At 42.3% G+C, this 21,695-nt stretch overlaps 1 protein-coding gene across 9 annotated transcripts in view; it reads right to left on the reverse strand.

The window, feature by feature from the left end:
* cacna1g (calcium channel, voltage-dependent, T type, alpha 1G subunit) overlaps positions 1 to 21,695 on the reverse strand; it is a 289,223-nt gene that overhangs the window by 77,307 nt on the left and 190,221 nt on the right. For 4 of the 9 annotated variants that reach the window (XM_069707502.1, XM_069707500.1, XM_069707499.1 and 1 more), the window contains exons 15-20: positions 18,492 to 18,557; positions 9,466 to 9,559; positions 8,296 to 8,474; positions 6,707 to 7,069; positions 5,564 to 5,743; positions 5,206 to 5,306 (exon numbers count right to left, since the gene is read on the reverse strand). In XM_069707502.1, the coding sequence (XP_069563603.1) occupies positions 5,206 to 5,306; positions 5,564 to 5,743; positions 6,707 to 7,069; positions 8,296 to 8,474; positions 9,466 to 9,559; positions 18,492 to 18,557 (983 nt within the window). The remainder of the gene's footprint in view (positions 1 to 5,205; positions 5,307 to 5,563; positions 5,744 to 6,706; positions 7,070 to 8,295; positions 8,475 to 9,465; positions 9,560 to 18,491; positions 18,558 to 21,695) is intronic. The other 5 variants (XM_069707497.1, XM_069707503.1, XM_069707505.1 and 2 more) reach the window with 3 other exon arrangements.

Here is a 21,695-nt window from a genome sequence, read left to right on the forward strand (position 1 = left end):
ATATGTTGAATAAATACAGATACATTAACATGTATTTTAGTTGAACTAGAGTTGATTTGAACTATTTCATATACTTTTCAGTGGTTTCATTTGTAACAGAGCGTCATTTTTTTAGAAGCTCGTCGCATTTTGTGTGTGAAATCATTGGCTGTAAAGTAGCCAATGATTATGGGAATATAAAGAACAAAGTTTCCTCTTGAATTGTGGAGGAGTTTAAGTATGAAATGGCTTCAAATGGAAACAGTCAAGCACACAAATCCGTGTCCGGATTGCAGCTCAGTCAAAGCATGTTCTATAAAACCTGAAATAATATCACAGACTGCACAAGGACATTTTACTGAACCACACTTTACAAGTAATGAACAATCTCATTCAGTTGAGGAGAGCTTGTCTCGTACACACTTATTCTGTAATGAACCACTATACTGTAGATTTAGGAGTCATTAATTATGCCTGACTTTCATTACCCGACATGAAAAGGTTCCCAGGCTTTCAGCTTGCGACAACAGAGAGAAAAATGAAAAGGGAGTGATACTTGTTACATACGGCAGTGGAAGGGATTAAACTGTGCATCAAATCAGCTTTGATGGCTCTTATCGGTAAAATGTACAGCAGGGGAACAATGTTGTGAGGCTCAGATCTGGATTTTTGGCTTTATTTGGCAATACAGACATCATTGTGTCAACACTTGCTGAGTCTGCCTGCATTTGTGTGTGTGTCATCTGACGGTCCTTAATCACACATGATGCAGACTGGGTGAGCTAATTCCTCTTTGATATCGGAGCCTCGATGCTAAAGAGCTCTCGGGTTTTTGTCAAGTGGCGAAGGAGGGAGGAAACATGGCCTCTGGTTGCAGCTCCTCCTCCGCGGTTTAAGAGGGCCAGAGTGTGGAAGTGAACTTTCATGTCAAGTTCAAATACCTCACCCCTCCCAGACACACAAACACACACTAAAACCTCAGGGAAAACAAAACTGCCAAGCAAAAATACCGCTTCCTGTCAGACCTCGGATTTTAAAACCTCCCTGACATCTGGATGTTTGTATGAAAAGATTTTGACAAGTTTGAAGCTTTCCACTGAGATGATATTTACTGACCTTTGGAGTTTTTCTTGCATCAAAACATGGACTGCCTCTAAATGACAGCTGACATCATGGCCTTAAATATTGATTACAGTTAGTTTTTTTGCTTTCCAAATCTCACAAAGGGCATCCGAACACTCTTCTCTGATTCAAAGCTGTGCTGCTTAAGCTTCCAAATGACCTCACACCTCTTCAAGTCACAACAGTACACGATCCAGGAACTACTGCGCTGGTTTCAGGTTCTATCATAGACTGTGTTTAAGAAGGGATGGGGCTGAAAAGAGAAGTCAATAGGGAAATTCCTTAATGTGCAGTACCACTCATAGTCACCAGGGGCTGACTACAAAAAGCCTCTGGCTCCAAAAGACTCCTATTCAACTTTTCCATTGAAGTCAGTACATTTTTTTCCCACAAGTCATTACAGCATCATTCGTTAAAATAATTCCCTCTGATCAGTGTTCTGGCAGTCCATCAGGAAATCATTTCAAAATTAACTAAATATCAGGCCTCCAAATGCGGTACGTTCGGGGGGGTGTCTGGTTATATTGACAGGCCTGGGGTGCAGGCAGGTGTCCCGTCTAGGTGGGCGGGGCATAGTGTCATCGGTTCCTCAGTCAAATCGAGTCAGATTCGCTACTTGTTCCTCCCCAGCTCGTCGATCTATGATCACTTCTAACTCCGAAAAAGACAAGATGGCGATGGTCAAAATATCAAAAGAGGCTGCAAAACGGCAGTTCAAATTACAATGGGTGACGTCACGGTGGGTTTCCGCTTGGTTGTACTGTGCACCTTTGAAATGGAATAAATTGCAAACTACCCTAAAACTGGTCTTTCATTCCTCTTTTTAAAAGCATATTATCAGATGTTATTTGACAAGTTTTGTAATTGATTTTTTTTTCAAATAACTTGTTCATTGTGTTTTGTTGAATGTGTTCTTGCTAATGTTTCTTGTTCTTTTAATCTACTTACAAAAGACATCTTGATCACAAAGGGAATGCCCGATACCATAAGAAATAGATAAATACATGATAAAGCTTTAAAAATGAATCAACTCCTCCTTTTACTAATCTTCTTTTTTCAAATTACTCTTCTGCTATTTTTGCACTTCACTTCCCAGAAGCTCTTCGTCACGTTAGCAGTGTGGGCGTTATGTGTGCTTGGATATTACCCTGAGGAAGTTTGTGTCTCTATCAACGGCGCTCAGGCATGATCTCTTGGTGCAGAATGGCTAGAAACGTCTAAATCAACTCGTGCTGATCACTCGGTTCGTTCCAAACAAACCACACACAGGATCATTTTGTTCTGAAGGTTACTGGTCTTGCTTGTGTTTCTTGGAGAAGTTTCACCTTTTCAGTGAGACATGTTCATGTATCTCAAAGGAGTCCAGTAGCTTTCGGATAACACTTGACCCGGATGACTGAGAAATCTTCACAGACACACACACACACATATGAACCGCATCACTTCCTGTGCTCTGGATGATTGCTTTCTAGGAATGGCCTGACAGATGCCAGGAACAGTTAGTGTTTTCTTCGGCTACCTGTATGGGCTGAATCACTTATATTTCTTGTCAGTGGAGAAAAAGCCTTACAGAAACATAGAAAAGCCACACACCAATGCCTCCAGTATTTACTAAAACCCTCCCTGCTGTCTATTTCTTCTACTCGTGTCTGTATCTTACTGTCTGCAGCTCACATGTCCCACTTCTCCCACAAAGTCCAGTCCAGTTCCACATAATCTATTCAAGTACTGTAGAGGGGACCACATGCCCAGCAGGTCCAGCACATTACTGGTCCCCCTGTTCTTCTACAGCTCATTCTCATGGCAAACACATCTAATCACAGTGGCTGCTTCCCAGTATGCCTTCATAGCCGGCCCACTCCTCCGCTCATTAAAAACGTCCCCTGCAGTAATCATCAGTAGTCGCAGTAACAACAGCGAGCACAAAAGGCAGGTTGAGGTGAATTCGGGTCCATGTGAAAGCCTCTCCCCCCCCCCCCCCCCGCGCTGCTGTCTCGTGATGTGATTGTGAGCACAGGCGGGCGTCCGCGGTGGTTCAAGGCCAGAATGGGCGCCACGCAGAGCCTACGTCCTCGGTGTCACTCTCAGCAACGGCCAGACCTCGTAGCCCGCTGCAACTGAGAGCCGGCTAGAAGTCCAGTTTGAGCTGAGCTCTTTCACTTTTCTTGATGGTCAGACAATAACAGACTCAGGGGAGGGTTTTTTTCTATTAACCTTTTGGACTGTACCACTTTAATGCAAAACAGAAATAATTTCTACTGATATAGATTTTGGCCGCTTTTCACTTATTTTACCTCTAAAGCTCAACTGAGATTTGACTTTTCCTCAATTTTGTGAAAATAAATAAATAAATGACATCAGTATTTTATGTATGAAGCTTTTGGATGGGCATTGTCAATGGAAGCGGGGAACTGACAATGGCTGCTGTTGCTAGGAGACAGTGTCAACATCCATGGTGGGCTTGTGGGCCCCAGGACCTCATATTGAACATCAACAGATAGATGTAGATGCCACACTGGCCGGCAGGAGGACCACAACTAAATAATGGCAACATGGCATTTTAAATACTTTATCTTTTGTAGATAGTAAAACTAAAATGTCTTTAACAGAATATGTAAGATGCCCTTCCTCAGCAATACATTTCTAAGTATTGTCTTTTTTAAATAAATTGAAAAAATTCTTTGATTATGTGAGTTTGTTTATCCTTTTGGAAATCGTATTAAAAAGGACACACTTACAACAATCACTATGTTAAAAACTTACAAAACAAAATTGTCAGGCTGCACAATTCGCTTTAACTATGAATTGAACATGTTTATAATGATAAAATACTGTAAAATAATGTCTCACCTGTGAAGCGTTATTCCCCGTCGCTTGGTTTTGGCATTTCTTTTCATAAGAACACCCAAAACACCCAAAAGCTTCAACTTGGGTAGTTAGTTAGGCTCGTTAGCTAGAATTAGCACTGATTCCCACTCGTTACCGTGCTGAGTAATCGATGTGTTCCTCCAACATTAGAGGAAATAACAATTTCATTAGCATTAGCTGTGTCTGTTTTATCCATTTGTGTTGACAGCAAATGACAAAACTCAACCACACCTAGTTACCGAGTGTAACCTCAGCGCTCGTTATGTTGAGTCACAGATTAATGTCTGAAATGTTGAAACTAAAACTGTTACTTCGTACTAACAATATCGAACCCACTCCCAGCTGCTGTACTTCCTGTGAGTCTTTAGCACCTTTAACACAAATACTGTCAATATACAGTAACATCAGTCAGAACCAAAAATCCGCAGCCCCCGGAGAACATTTCATCGCTATCACTGCAGGAAATGATATCAAATAACGAGCTACAAGTCAAAAAACGGACAGATTTCTGAACAGCCATCATTTCAAATTTCACTTTGGCCTTCAGGATGTTCTGCGGTGCTGCCAACGCTTACTGCCTACTGTATCCGAGAGTCTCCTAAATTGGAGTGGACATGCCATGACACTGGGTGGGTTGTTCTTTTTGCCATTTAATTAGCATGTTGTGGTTCTGTGGCAGCGGGCTGAGGCCGGCGTGCTGCTCGGTGTCGCCTTCGCAGCCGCATCCTCCAAACAGACAGCAGAGACACGCGGATCAAAGGGAGGGGGAGGGTGGGAGGGGGGGTTAGCACGTGGCTGAGATAACACGCTGCACTCAGTGGGAGAAACTCCCTTCCTCCCTTCTGCCCCGGCTCGCTCACCCCTGACACAGCAAAAAATTTACAGATAAAAGAGACTTCTCAAGTGAAAATGTGGGAAGGAAGAGGAGTTGACATAAGGGAAAAAACTATAAAAATGCAGCACTCACATTGAGGCCAAAAAAAACACTGTAATTACAGGGCAGCATTATGGGATGTCAGTCAAATGCAATGGTAAGAATCCTCTTCTTGTCAGTTGTTCTTCTGCACACTGACAACTGCCACAGGAGGAAGTCATTCATAAGCATTTTCCTCTCGGAACAACACATTGTTTTGGATTGCTGTGTATTTACAATAAATAACAAATACCAGTATTAAAGGAAAGAAGCTGCAAAAACGAGCACAGAGTGAAGAGGTAGAAAGATGATCAGAATCTTACCTGGACTCTGGAGGGAAGAGGTAGAGTGACCAGGTATCTCTCTGTCTGCACCACTCGGGCTGTTTCTTCTCCAGCCAGTGGAACAGCCGGGCGAAACGACCCTGCAAAGACGTGCACAAGTCAATTTGTTAATCCTACATCCGAACCTTCAAAACAATCTCCTTGTCTGTAACATGCTCGTTCATTAAGAGAACAAGCCCTCGTGCGCGCGCGCGCGCACACACACACACACACACACACACACACACACACACACACACACACACACACACACACACACACACACACACACACACACACACACACACACACACACACACACACACACACACACACACACACACACACACACACGTACCATAGCGGCCTCCTCCTCTGTATTCTCGTCCTCGGCGTGGTCTTCCAGTGACATGTGCGTGGGCCCCAGGGCTGATGGAGAGTCCTTCCCGTTGCAGTCACTGTGCTCTGGGGGCCGTAAGGCGCTGAGGGAGGGGGGTCTGGAGCTGTGCATGCTGGCTGAGCGGTACAGGTAGGGTACCTAAACAGGAATAAAAAGGCACATTTTCATTCACAGTTTTATGTACTGATGCAGCTTTTTCAGTGACTGTTACTGTTGAGTTGAATAATCTTCGGTGCAAGTATAACCTGGTTAACGTATGCGGTGTTATGCATTAGGTTTATGAGGCCATATCCAAACTAACTAATATTATTGAACTCTGTTTTTAATTGTGTATTTTACAAATAGGTTATAAAAGTTATATTATTCAGTGCTGCATTTGTTCTGTGTTGAATGCTGTGTGAGTTCAGTGTTGTGTGTTCTGCTTGGAGCTCAGTACCACAAGATAAACACTAAGGCTGTGTTTCAAATGGCCTACTTCCCTTACAGATAGAGTACTCTTACGTGTTAGTACACTGAGATAGAGTACTTCTACTTATATGTTAGTACACTTACTTGTGTAGTAGAGAACAAGCCCACGTGTGCGCACACACACGCAACATTTGAACATATCTGCCGGCTTTAATTATTTTACCCAGAAATGGGTTTTCCTGCCCTCTGTTTAACGCACACAATAAACACACTGATGGCTTCTACTCATCAGCAGTATGGTGGTACGTAGTGAAAAATAAACACTTTTGTGCAGCGTTCTTGAAACTGTTGCAGTTTAGACGCCTTTATTTGAAATTCTTAGCGTCGATGGTCTCTCCCTTTCCTTTACGTAGCCAAGATGGCGACCGTTGAGGGGCAAAGTGTCCAGTGTTTCACACTTGTAGTCCAGATTTGAATACTTGTAGTGCGCTGCATGTTTCTGTACTTGTCCGTGTGAACGCACTTCTGCACTCAAAATAGTGAGTGTTAGTACACAAGTACACCGTTTGTAACGCAGCTTTAATGAGGCTGTGGAGATTTTCATATTCATTTCAGCAGTGTCCACTCTCATGACGCTCCCACTAAGGTGTCATACTCTCCAGAAAATACTAACAATTCGTCAGAGATACAAACCGCTGGTTGTTGAAGACGGTCTACCTGCAGCAGAGCATCAGGGGGCAGATCCATCGAGCTCCGGGTCTCCACGGACTCCATCCTCCTGTGCCGGGGACCTCTCTGCGACTGGGACATGGAGTCCATCCTTGCCAGGGATGCGTCATCGTCCTCCATCAGTCCGCCTTCCCCTTCTCCTCCGCCTTCCCCGTCGTCTGAGCTGGAGCCACCCTCCCCGGACAGCAGCGACCGTCGTTCTCCGGACTGCCGCTTCTGGCGCTTGTGTGAAGGGACGCGGCCCAGACTGTTCCAGCTGGACCTCCGGCTGGTCCAACCGCTGCCAGAGCTCCACGGGCCATAAGGGGAGGCGCTCCGGGCGCTGGTCTGGAGCACGAGGGTGGCAGGAGGAGGATAGAGTGATTAAAACCAAGGAGAGAAACTACAAGAAGAACTTGATGGTAAAAGTGTTGATTTTGTGTCTTTGCCCTCCGGCTGTGCTGCTCTTTGATGCAAGTAAAGTGAGCTGAATCACACCGACTCGGCTTCGTGTGAGGTGAACTGAAGTGAGATTCACGCTGATAGACAGACAGGAGCAGATGTAGAGATCTGGACTCACTCTCTCGGGTCTTCATCCAGATCATCAGTTTGTCAAATAAAGAGTTGCAGTGGCAGCAGTAAGTAAAGTGTCGGACCGGCATACCACATTAATCATCATCAATCATTCCGACCTCGGCGCATCAGCGGGACATGCACAATGAATTCAGACAGGCACTCTGGGGAAAGCCATGTGGCAGCGAAGGTTACCTGACACTTCTTCACTCACAAGTGTTGTCATGTTGGCTTTGTGATATCCTTTAACAGGGTTATTACACATGAGAGCTCCCACATGGTTTGGAAATGTATTCAGGTGAGGGCAGTATATTATACACACAAGGACTGCCCCTCCTGCTGATAGATGGTTTTATGATCACCAATGCAAGTGGAGCCCAAGCAGTCAGAGGCTCATGTAAGATTTAGGTACAGAAATTTGAGCGCACAAACCGATTCATGTCTAAAATAACTGTTTCATGAACCCTAACGCTTGTGATTGTTCAATATTCCACTGTCCCACCCTGTGCACTTATTGTTTTAAGTCAGTACCTATTCTATGTAAGTTATCTTAATATCTCTCTTCTTTTTTTTTAAATGTTCCAAAACTGCATGTTTAAAAATATATATAATTTCGAACAATCACTTTGGACAATTCAATTTGCTTTATTGTTTATATGTTATAAAGTAAGAAGGCATGTTGGGAAATGTAAGGGGAGGAGCACAAGAAAAATATACACGCACCGGGGCCAGCCTCAATTAAACCACTCTGCTGCACATATGTCTACTCAGCAAGTAAGTGAGGCACAAAAGGTGCCAACACAACACCGCCATAAAACTGCAATTAGTCTGATTGCATCAAAAGCTTTGTCAGTAAATGCAGCCAAAATAAATAAGACAAAGATTTCTGTTGTCACAATTTTTTTTCAAGAATGGATGTTAAAACAAAATAATTTTTAAAAAGTGCGTACAGATTACGTCTGACGGCGCCACAGGATGAGAACACTAGTAAGTACACTAACCGGTGATTTTTCATAGCAGGCTGGATCGATGGAGACGTTGCTGCCTCGACGGGACTCGTAGCCCAGGAGGGGGTCACCTGCCACGGGCAACTTGGGTACGGGCATGGGGGTGGCAGCAGTGTGGGTAATTAGCGGTGGAGTCAGGCTGGTCTTCAGGTCCACATGACCGTTTACAGGCACTACTTGTCAAGGAAAGAAGAATGAAGGGAATAAAAAAATAGTGGGTTAGGGGCTCTGGTAGGAGTAAAGGATCGGGTGTTTTGGAGATGACCATCGTTTAATGAAAAAAAAAAAAAAAGATAGAAGTGACCGAACAAAATAAATGGATGAATCATAGAGGTGAAGTGCTTGAGGAGTGCTTGAGGAGGTAAATCCTCAGTAACACACTACTTAAAAACGAATGCCTCATGGTGTTATTGAGCAACATGAATATTTCAACAGGGCATTAATCTTCGGGGGATGCGTGGGAGAGAATATTATGGTTAGCAGCAACACAAATACATGACACGCAGAGGGGAACGCAACTTTAATAATGCTAATTCCTCCGTCTTCCACCCTTTATCCGAAGCCTGGAAGATGTATATTAGGCTCGTCCAGCAATGTAAGCAGTTTTTTTTTTTTCTTCTCCAGAGCATGTGAAGGGGCGATGATACAGAACATGTGGGAGTTGTACTCAATACAGTGGCATTTCCATTGGGCTTTTCAGTCTGCGTGAACAGTAATTAGAGGGGATGGGAACTTATAAGGAATTATGGATGAGGTTACTGCGCTGGGTTGATGCTGTGCAGGGAGACAGTCAGGCACGTGCCCAAAGAGTGTGGTCGGAAACCAAAGACAGAGAACAGGTGGGGGGGATGTTTGCACAGGGTACAGTTCGAATGCCTTAGGGCTGTACTTGCTGCTGTATCACCAACTTTTACATTCTTTTTTTTTTTTTTTTTTTAAAGAACACACTGAGTAATCTGCAGGGATCTACCAAAGATTAGGGAGGGAAAGTGCCAGCAGTTAACTGTTCAAACACAGATGGTACAAGTTTTGCCAAGTGTTTGTAACATGGGGCTTTAAAATATCACAGAGGGTTGGGAGTTTAGGCCTTTGCATCCCTCTTTGCAGAATCAATACGTGTTGTCTGCGTACATACTGTATGTACAGTGCGTGCACGTGCCTCACCTCCAGAGGCCGATAAATCCTTCTTGCTGCCGTTCACATCCTCCATACTTCGTGTGAGGGAATTGATCTCCGAACCTGATTTAGAAGCGTCACCCTTGACAAATAAAAAAAAGCACACACACAAAGTGTTACAGAAGGACACCTGTGAAAATACTGGGTTCTTGGTACAGTTAAGAGAAAGCAAGTGGGTTGAAGTTGCCTCTAAACACGGATCCCTGCTCGGCTACATCTACCTTCTGTAGCACCTCAATTCTGATTCAGATCTGACTGTGGATCAGTTGCTAGAGGCAACCTCTCTCTGTAAGCTGCTAGGTGAGGGTGTGGTCTCCCTAATCCCCGAGAGTTCGGTGCTCAAAGGGCACAGAGAGAGGTGAGAAAAAGGTTCCAGTGTTGCCATGCAAGGCGAAATCACAGAGAAACCACACTGAAACAGGAAAATGCACTTACTTTTTCTGGCCAGTATATTGAGTTCACAATAGTTTTTTTACTCGCGGTGACCCATAAACAGCTACAAAAGAGCTTCGGTGTGGTTTGTAGGTGTGTACACACACACACACACACACACACACACACACACACACACACACACACACACACACACACTGTAGTCCACTGAAGCGTACGTCACTAAGTCAGCAACCCAGTTTGAGTTTTGTTAGAGCAGCGGAGCAGTTTATGCTTTGTTTTGTTCTCTATCATGGCTCTGGACACGTCACGTCAGAATGAGTCTATTGCACATTTAGATTTTTCACCCGTCCTCACTATCTTTCACAGACTTTTCACAAGCTCCTAAATACTCCCCTCGAGCTTCTGCTTCACGCTGCCTTCTACTTACGAACCCACTGCAGTGAACCTCAAGAGTTCCTGCTCGTATTCGCAGCACTTCGCCAGAGCCTGCAGACTCCATTAATATGTGCGAGGGTGCCAGGTGGTTGCTGGATTAATAGAATGCCGACACAGTGAGTCAGACCTCTGTGGTAGCAAAGTGAATAAACGGCGTGCAGAAAAGCCTCAGGACCTAATCACCCTGCACCTCCTTTTGAGGTAACAAATTACGTTCTTGATACTTCCCGTGAGTATTAGAGAGAGACAAAGTGGGTGCGGATATATTGCATATTGTATTTGTTTACTGCAGGCGTATTGGGGATGGAGACACCAATTTGCATTTTTTTTTATTTATTTATTTGTGTGCCCCAGACTGATTTTCCTCGACCCGTGAAGTATCGGAGAATTATGTAAAGAGAGTGGATGCTAATGAACTGGCAGGCCAATCAACTCAGGGGCTACTTGGAATCTCCCTCGGCCGCCGTGCTCATCCCGTTGCAGCATCGACGTAAAGTATTTAACAAACTGCTTCAGTCCTATTTAAATATCCTGGCACAACAAAACATGAAGCCCCTGGATATGTTTTTTAGTCACTGTAGCAGTAGTTTAGAAGTTGTCATGGAGTAATAGTGGTTTTAGTGTCTAGTCACAGGATGTGGTGTGGTGTGCTTCAAGGGCCCATTTTGGGCCCATTTCTATTTTTCCTTTACACACTTCAACTGAAACACATTTTTTGTAAACATGGCTTTGCTCTTCTCCGGTTGTACCTGCCAGTTAGACTGACCTCATTGTGCTGTTTTCTTTGTGGTTTTCTATGTTGGATATTTACAAATTCCCTTCAACCTAACACCAGTAAAACAGAAATCTTTGTTAGTGGATCCCAGTGCAATATTTTTTTTCTTTGAAAACAGAAAGAGGCCTGTTGCAAGAAATATTGGCATTTTATTTAAAAGTAATTGTAATATGAACATCATACCACAATCATTTTAAAATGTATTTTAATGATGACTTTTAAGGTTCTTCCTGGGCATGATACTTGCTATATTTCTGACCTCTCTGTAGCCGTAGCCCATCTGTTCCAGACCTGTCTTAAAAACCAAGGGGACGAACCATTTTGCAGTCACAGCTTTAGATATTTGATTTTTATAAGTTTTATGTTTGCTTCCATGTGTGAAGCACTTTGTAACTTATTACTGATTGAGCAGAAGTGTTGCAGGATTGAAGGATCGGGACTAGCTTCTCTTTAGCTATGCTGTAGAAATGTTTGATCACAAACGTTACACCACGGACAAATGTTCACACTTCCACCAACACGCAGACGTACTAAACACACAGCCAACACCCACAACAACCACTATTTATCACGAGACATTAAACAAACCAAAATAGTTTCAACCACTGTGCGACTCCTCTCCAACAGGTCTCATCCACCCACTCATAATCGATCAGAAAGGACAGCTGTGATAGGACACAACCAGTGGAGGATCAGCAGCATTAAGAATGGTGGGTATTTATCTTTCCATTTTTACAGGGAACGGCTGTTTTAGTTCCTGCTGAGCAGGTCAGACGGGAGCTTGTATCTACAGCAGCCTCCGGTCAGTGTGACAGATTGTGTGTGTCTACTCAGACAAATGGAGGGCAGGACAGAGGTTTTTGTTGTGACAGCCTTGCGGTATAACTATAATGATCCGACCTGGCAGGACCAGGTGACGAGTGACCGAACAACCCGACCCTCACCTCTGCTTTCTGAGGCGTTTAAAAGGAATTGACCGAGGTTTTGAAAAGTTGACTGGTTTGTCAGTTTACCCACTGAGAACTAGTACTGGACACATAAACATGATCGTGATTCATTCATTTGTCCTTCATGGACTAGGATTTATGGTTCTTAATTCAAAGGCCTACTACACATAAGAAATGTGTTGAGCAGGTGTGTTCAGAGAAAAGGTGAGGGTCATTTTCGAGGCCTTGTAAGCATTTAAATGAATGAAAAAGACAGCCAGCAGGTATGGGTACACATAAAACCGGCCCAGGGCAGCACAAAGTGAGGTCAATAGATGTCTCCTTGTGAACGTTTCAGTGTGGTCAATAATTTAGCTTTGATGCTCGGGCTTTAATCTCGCATTTCATCAACATACATAAATTAAATTGGAGGCTGTTTATAAAAATGGACGTAGCTTCCAGGTCGGGAAAGATAAGCTAGTGTGGAAATATCTGAAAGGTTAAAACCACTGAGGGCTGCTGGAGGGTGGCTCCAAAAAGCCTCTAGCTCCATAGACTCAGATTTAACTTCTCATGAAGTAAAAGTCAATTACTTTTCTTCACAAGTCATTTCATAATCAGTGTTCTGGTGGACCGTCTGAAAATAATTCCATAATTATTTAGATATTAGGCCTCAAAACACGGCATGTTTGGGGGAGTGTCTGGTTTTTATTGACACGTATGAGCAATAGTCACGTTCACTGTACAGGGTAGACAGGCATAGTGTCCTCAGGTTGTCGGTCAGATGCTTTAGCTAAAAAAAAATAATGGTAACGGTCAAAATGCCAGACTTGGGGCTTCAAAACAGTCATGGCAGGTAGCAGGTCGAGACGAAAGGAAATAAAAAATTAAAAAAGCACTAAAAAAGAATAAAGTTTGTGGTGAGCTCTGATGGAAGTGTTGCTTTTTCTTTTCTCCGAACACAACTTACTGAGTGTTTCTTGTGCTGTAAAGCAAAATATATTATTCAGAATTTGTAAAGTGATGCTAATTTTCTGCTGCTCACAACTCTCCGGTGTGGCTGGAAAACTATTGCATTAATGTACAGCAGATAAAAACATGCTGTTACTTATGAAGAGAAACTTGATCACTTCAAAAAAAAATATTGATTAACCATTTCTTTACAGAAATATAATTAAATATGAATTCATACGTTTTTTTTTTTAATGAATACAAATATTTAACAACTGCTATAACAAACCAGGTATTTGTTAGACATCCTAATCCAGTCTTGTATTTTCTAATCCAACCTAATCTATGTGCAGCGGTCGTATAACCTTTCATATATCTACAGGTGGTATTAGCAGGTCGATACAGACAGAGTAGTTTAAGCCGCCCAATTCTGACCCACCATGTCAAAAAGACCAACCTGACCTAATATCTGATCAGCCCTAATCCTTCTATTTGTCAGAGGTGCACGGTGTCATTTAGAAACCCGCTGTCAGCCAGCGGCTGCGCTCGATGAAACTACATCAGACTGCGACGGGGAGATAAATGCCGCACCGACCTGATTCTGATCTGATAAATTCCCTTCTCTTTCTCTCTGTTGCTGTTTTCTCTCACGTTGTCGGTCTTCTCTGAGTTGTCTCTCTGAGTTGTCTTCTCAGCATGTTTCTTTTACTCTCTCTCTTTTTTTTTTTTTTTTACCCATTCCCTTACTAATTTAAACAACTTCTTCAATTCATATTCAGCTGCCAGACAACAAATCCTCTAAAAAAAAAATCCTCTAAAAAAAAGATTCAGCAAGCAAACTTCAGTTTTCAACTACAGTTTCAAAAGAAAAGACAACTTTTTTCTTATTTTTTTTACATTTTCCAGATTAATTACTGGTACAAGGGGCCAGCAGCAGAAAACTGATGGTGCACCTTAGGCATGTTGGAGTTGATTATACAGCTGGGTGGGGGAAGGTGTCCTCACCCTGCATTAGACAACAAATATTTCATCAGAGAAAGGGAAGGTGGGGATAAAAGCTCTAGAAGCAAGGGGTCTGGACTCGAGGGAAATCCGTGGTCCTGAAATAGCTGGATTGTTTGGATAGCTTGTTTACACTCTGCCACCCCAATTTGGGCATGGTGGTGGGAGCAGGAGATGGGCCAGACTAGCTGCTGATAGCCAGACAATAATAGACACCAGCAGCACACGGAGGGGGGGGGGTCTCAATTACATTGCTTCAAAAAGGGTGTAAATGGGAGGCCGAGGGTGGCTGTTGATAGGAGGAAGAAGAGTAATTGTTTCTATCTGTGTGTGTGTGTGTGTGTGTGTGTGTGTGTGTGTGTGTGTGTGTGTGTGTGTGTGTGTGTGTGTGTGTGTGTGTGTGTGTGTGTGTGTGTGTGTGTGTGTGTGTGTGTGTGTGTGTGTGTGTGTGTGTTCGCGCCCACCAAAATTGTAGCCTACCACAGCTGCTTTCAAGACTCATCAGTCCAGAATTGGATTTACTCCTGCTAAACCATAAACTACCACCGAGGCCGGAATGACATCCACAACAGTACACGTTTTATCCATGGAAGTCCAGTGCCATAAATACTGAAAAAAAAAAAAAAAACTCCATCAAACTGCAATTTCTTTTTCCATCTCAGCATGGGTGACATTTAAATCAAACTTTTAAAACCCAATTTCCACTGTTTTGAAATAGATTTTTCGTATAGAATTACAACCAAGGTAAAAATGAAATGGAGGATCATTTTCAATTTGTTTCCTAACGTAGACAATGACAACTCTTATTGGCGCATTTTGGCTGATTTGTAGTGAAAAATCACGAGATTGTACTTTGAGGTCAATGCTAAGGTCAGTATGCTAACATACTCAGTGATAATGCTAAAATGCTGATGTTTATTAGGTGTAATGTTGAGCATATTAATTTCAGCATGTTAGCGTGCTAATATTGCTGATGAGCAGTAAAAACAAAAACAGAGCTGTAGCTGACGGTAAGTTTTGCAGTTCATGCTTTTTGCATGATATTTGGTCATAAATATCATCACTGCCATGAAAATGACAAAGCTGAATGATAGTTTGACTTTGTTTTTGTTGTGATTTGATGAAGTAATTCCATGGTTGCCAGCATATACTTCCATAGATAGCTATGATATACATGTATGCAAAATTTACAGTGCACAGACGGAGATAACGGAGGAACATAAAATGAATAACAGGTTTGACTGTTTTACTTCTGTTCAATGTTTTGCAGCACTTTCTATGGAAGCAAATTCCTGCCACGACATTAAAAGAAAAAAATGGATCAGTATGACGTTAGAAATGTTAAAAGTTTGTTATAACCAAACATTTTTCAGGTTAAAACATCACGTTTTTATTATAACGATATATACTAGTTACCGTTATAATGTGATAAGTTGGTCTCTAGCAGAGGAGATATTTCCGGCTGAGAAACAGCGCCACACCCAGAGGGTCGGATTCATTTTCCCTTTTGTTCAGCCTGATTCATTTTAAATATTTCTAAGTGTGTGCATACTCATCACAATATCATCAAGCATGCAATTTATTAACCCAAACAAGAGGGAGAACTTGATAGAATCATGTAAATGACCTCAACTTATCATTTCACCACAATGTTTCTCTCAATCATAGCTTTTACGCAATAACAATACAAGTTATTTGAAATAGTATGTCTTGTTAAAACATGGAAAACATGTCTTAACATGAAAAATGTCTCGTTGGAACAATTAACTGTTCACGTTATAATGTGATACAAAGCTGCTGTTCTTTTTCTGGCGTAGCAACAATTTGCTTCCATACAAAGTGCTGCATGACATCAAACAGAATCTGCTAAATAGTATATTGTTATAACAATAACGTGAAAGTATTTTGTTATAACACACAATAAACGTGTTTTAACATCAAAAACGTTTTGTTATAACTAAACGTTTCACTTTATAACTTGATACTGATCTGTTTTTCTTTCTCTGGCTTGGCAGTCATACTCTTCCATAACTTTGGGAAGCTTGTTTTTGTATTTCAAGGTGCTTTTATATGTATATAAAAACTGATTTGACTTGACAGTTGGCTTTACTCCAAATCTCCACGTCAAGGTCAGGACCACCCTGGTTGAGCAGCTAAATTTCAACCAAATATGAAGAAGCTGAAAACACTCTGGAACATGTTGCCATTAGAAAAGTCCTGGATCCTATTATTAGTATTCAGTGGTGTCAAATTAGAGGACAAGACTTGCAACCATCTGTTTTTCAAAAGCCTCATTTCACTGAATGTGCTGTCCGTGCCATAAGAGATAAGGGTCTTCCCTGAGTCACGCAAACACAGTTGAACCCCATTTATGAGCTCTCATCGTCTGGTCCGACAGGATTTATCAGGCAGTGTCGGGTCCACCCAAAACTCATCCCCCCCCCTCTCTTCTTCACTTCTTCTTCTAGCCAGATAAAACAGAGACTGCGAGGGGGAGAGTTTTGGCAGCGCCGGTGCAGCATTTTCTTATCCGGAGGCTGGAAAGAAAGAAGTGAGCGGTGGAGGGCTGATGGCAGGTGAGCAGTCAGCATGAGGTTTGATGAGGAGTCTGCTCTTCAGAGCGGACAAAGATGTAAGAAAACACACACACACACACACAAATCAAAGTGATACAAGAGCTGAAGCACTTATTTGTCTCTCCTCTACTCCTCTGAGCATTCACTCGGTGATACGGTTAGCCTCAGCAGCATGGGCATCATGCAGGATGCAGGTTAGAGGACTTTCAGATGATGTCACACATCGTCTGGCAGCCATTTTGGAGGTCTTTAACTTTTGGTTGACCATCAACTGTTTTATTTTACACAGTTAATCAGAAAGAGACTGCCTGTTTGGTGGTAATGAAATCATTCGCATTTGAATAGTTATCTTTTTAACATAATTTGAAGAATTGCTCATTTAAAGGGCCAGCGCACTAAAAAAAAAAAAAAAAAAAAATCTTTTCATTGTCCCCCAGTGGTTAACTTTTAGTTTTGTTTTAGAAGACCGCTGACAGTCAAAAACTAATGTACTTATCAACACTGAGATATATTTGGATTTGGCATATATACTGTCTTTTCATTTTGTTGGTCATAATTGTCACTTGAGTCGTTGTTTTATTTACAGTTTGTAGCGGTTGTTTGTTTATGTCTGTTTTATTGTATTGGGGTGTTGTATTATGTGTTTTAACACTAAAAAGCTTTAGTATGTACGAGGACATCAAATTAGCTTTAGCTAAGGCTCCCATATACATCAGTTGCATTTTATTAAAATGTATAAATGTATACAAGTATGAATGTTGTCAATAACCAAAAGACTTGCAGAGTTTCCATAGCGACACTATTAATTGTTTGGTCAAATGTAATTCTCCCATTGTCTGTTACTTCCAAGGACTTGACAAAGAGCAGGAGTTGTTACTCTTAGAAGTATTTTGAGTGTAAATTAAAATGTCCTTTTCCCACATCCAGACAATCCTGTTTTTAAATAGTTTGGTGGAGCAGATGGCTTTAAATACTGAAAAAGAGTGTGTCTGAAGATGTTTTCTCACTTTTCAGAAGATTCAACTTGTCATTCCATCTACACAAATACATTTAAACAACTCAGACTTTCAAAGTCAGTTGATAACTTTGTGGAAAAAAAAACTTGAATTAGTGCCATAATTCAAAGTTTTGTTCCTCAAAGTTTTAGGCACACTTTTAGCAAACAGTGCATTTCAAACCTCTTCAGTTTAACTTCACTTCAAATTGGACTCAGACTTGGACTTGTCTTTCATTAAAATTGATTGGGATTTCAGCTCTGTTGAATCTATGACACTCGAGGGATTTACCTTCTCTACAAAGGCTACGTTTTAGCTTTCCTCTGCCATTAGCGGCTCATGAAACGGAATTTTATACTACTTAACCTAAATGTTTCTTACAGAAAGGCCCCGTGAGAATAATAATACCTTTGCACTTTTTTAAAAAAGGAACATGGATATTTGCAGCTGCTCATCTTTTGTACCCATAATTCACCCGAGAGAGTTGGATGTCCATTCAAGCCTTGGAAAAGCTCCCACGTCAGTACTCTATCGGATTGGATTGGCTGCAGCGAAGAAATCAAAGCTACTATGAATAAAATTGAACACACAGCACAGCGCAATACCACCAGGGGCAAATTAGAAAAGAGGTTTGTTTTGTAATTTGGTTAAAATGTCCCTTTAAGGCATTTGTATAATGTCTCAGATCAAATCACAAACTGTTTAATCAGCTAAAGCAAACTGACACCAAAAAGCAAATGTTAGTAAAGGAAAACTCTTTCATCGTCCAATCGGTGATGAGCAGTACGTCTGCAAGTGAACTTTGAGCTGTAGCCGCTGAGAGACCTGTGGCATCACCGCAAAGCCTCCGTATAGGGTAGGATGAGGAGAACGGGTGGGGAGGGAGGGCTGAGGGGAGGGGGGGGGTAGTCAATTAAATAGTAGGGGAGGGAAGGCAGAGCTGCAGTGCTGTACATACCCCTGATTCTACAGGCAGCTGAATTAGGCTCGGCTGGGCATGCAAGTCCTCCCGCTTGGACACTTCCTATTAGTGGAAGTGATCGGTGCAGCCGGACAGGAGAGGGAGGCGCACACAGGAAAAGAGGCACAGAGGTGAGAGGTGGAACAACGGGCAGTAGACAAGAGCAGAGAGAGAACGTTAAAAAGGAGATTCAGCCTGCTCAGAACATCTGGGACTCTCCCATGCAACAGAACATATCAAAAAGCAACTGTCCCGCGTCACAGTGTGCAGACGTGTGCTGCACATGTGTACGTCCAGCAACTCTGAACTACTTAAAGCATCCGGACAGTAAGAAAGTGAAGCACAGCCAAGGTTTTTATCCTCCATCGATTGTGGGGCATCATTGGTTCAGGAAGCAGACATGAAAATGATCCTGACATATATATATATATATATTCAATGACTGCGCATGTACAACTATGCATCGTTCAGGACACGTTGTGCTCGGCATGGAAGCATTCCCCTGCATCCAACACATACGGTGGAGATGTGCGTGTCGGGGTGTGAAATGTATGTTTATCGTCACAGTGAGAGGTGCAGTAAAAAAGAAGAACACGTTCGGTCTCTCTTCTGTTAAAAGGTTTCCATAAAGAGACAAATCGGTCGGGTTGCACTCTCTGCAGAGGATATTGGATTCTGTTACTTGGATGCGGTGTCACAAACTGACAGAGACACAATGAGAAAAACAAAACAAAAGAAGAGCAGTAGAGTACGGAGGTGATGCATAGGATGGAGGACGGAGTTAAGTCAAGGAAATAAAAGCAGGCAAATGTGACGGTATGACATGATTTCCCCTCTGCCATTATTTCCAAAGCAATATGGACATTAGTTTTGTGTGCGTGTGTGTGTGTGTGTGTGTGTGTGTGTGTGTGTGTGTGTGTGTGTGTGTGTGTGTGTGTGTGTGTGTGTGTGTGCGTGTGCGTGTGCGTGTGTGTGTGTGTGCGTGTGCGTGCGTGTGTGTGTGTCTAGGCACCACAGCCGTACATCTCCCCTGACTTGGCTCACGTCATTCAAGTGCTGGTTACCTAGCAACCCTGACGCAGAGAAAGTTTGGCCGACTAAAAATAAACTTAGCGTTTGCAGAAAAGGATGGAAAGTTGAAGAAAGGAGAGGAGAGCGAGAATTAAGCCGACAGCGTTGTGATAATAGAGAAGACACCGAGGGAGAACGAGACTTTAGGGGTTTATACATTTGGTCGGGGTATTTTTTGTTTCAAAACTTCTTTCTCCTACTGTTTGGTTCACTTTTATTCATATTTGGAAAACTGCACTGAAGTCAAACTTGAATCATAATTCACCTTGTATTTTTTAATGTTAGGAAATACATTCATTCTGCAGTACTGTGCTACATATCATTAGCTTTTAGCAGCTAAGTTATTCCGTTTCTTTATAATGTTAAATTGTGTTGTTAAGCTCATAGTTAAGTCACTGTAACTGACATTTTGGCCATTTGGGGTAAATAGAGACACACTCTACACACAATACTGACATATGGTGAGACTGATGCATCGCAACATTAGCATTCATTTGGAGCCACGTTTCATCACTGTTCATTCTTTTTGAACTCTAATCAGGCTCTTTCACTGCTAAATGCTCCGTTATGTTCGTCATGTACTTGATAACTTTGTCTTTCTATCCTTTTGTGTTGGCCGGACGGTGAATCGTGGAATTTAGAGCTTTTTAGCTGAAAATAACATTTGTGACTCCAGAGATGAGTAATATAGCTCTATGGATTCATACTGTAACTAAGTCAACAACAATTAGTCATGTGATATTTTGTTATTATGAAAATATAAACTAAAGCTGGGAAAGTTCAAACTTGTCAACCTAGCCTGCTAATTTGAACCCTTTTTGGCATCGTCACTTCGTTAGCATTAGTCATCCTTACGGGCAAAGTTGTGGTGACGACAAGTGAGTAAACTGCTCACAAAGCAGCGCTCGTACCGCGGCACTTTTTATGACACAATGTGGTTTGTTTTCCAAGATATAAATTACAAACTAAGTCAAGGATTAACAGTCCAACAACAGGAGCAACATTGTCAGTAGATGGGTTTTCACTCAAAGTTCGAAAAACTTCCCAGCACATTGTGTCTCCACTGCAAGGCCAAATCCCAGGAAGGTTAAAGCATATTAGTCTGCCGATAAATCAAAAGCGCAACAGTCTTAAAATTCCCTCTGAATGTCATTCTCTGCCAAAATGGACAACAAAACCTGGACTCCGGCATCGGTTGTTAAATCTCTTGGTACGCTCCATCCTGATTATTATATCCCATAAACTTCAAGCAAACATTTTGGATTATAACAATGCTGGAGAAAGCCCACTTGGACATTCAGTACTACCCCCCAAGAAGGGACTTGTTCAAATGTAGACCTTGCCTCCTCAAAAGGTTCCTGTTCTCCAAGCAGAGTCGCCAAGACTGACACTCATAGATAAACACTAATGTCAGGGGTTCTTTACACAGAAGTATATTCAACTTACATAAATCATTTTTATAAAAAATAAATCATTTTTAGGTTGAGTTTAAGAAGTCAGCAGAAGTGCATTCATTCGGTTTTGGCCTCCGTACGGAGCCGTCATCTTCAGCAGTTTGGGTAAACCCAATTCTGCATGTGATTCCTTTCACCGCAGTCACGCACTTCGTATTTGTACAGCAGAAAAGCGAGAGAGCAGAAGAAGCCCAATTCCAATTAATCCATATTTTATTAGGCTGTCAGCCTTTCTCTCTGCCATCCCTCATCTGTTCTCGGTCCCTTTCAGCCGAAGAGCTAAAGAGCGTCAGAGATCAAAGCATAGGTGCTGTCACCCCTTAAAGGAAGAGCGGTGAGGGGGGGGGGGGGGGCATGTAGACAGGCAGGGATAGACTGGATACTTGTGTGATTTACTCTCTCTATCTCGCCTCACCCTCCATTCCTTTCAGTCACTCTGTCTGTGTCAAATAAAGCGAAGAGGTCTCTCAATGAGTTTTAACTCCTTTCCTTCCCGTGGCCCTGAAACTCCTTTTCCCCCAGCTCGAAACAACAACCCTTAATCTACCTTCTTCTCTTTCTTTTTTTACTGCCTCTCGCTCTTTTCTTGTCTCCGAGTCGAACGACAAGCATGGCGCGGTGCTGGATAACATATCACTTTTGTTTTATGACATAAAAAATGTGTACTAAGGAGAGG

Source organism: Brachyistius frenatus, unplaced genomic scaffold, assembly GCF_029030835.1.
Source record: "Brachyistius frenatus isolate BFR_SWC_R1_liver_20210118 unplaced genomic scaffold, ASM2903083v1 Contig_69, whole genome shotgun sequence".
NCBI classification, from domain to species: Eukaryota; Metazoa; Chordata; class Actinopteri; family Embiotocidae; genus Brachyistius; species Brachyistius frenatus.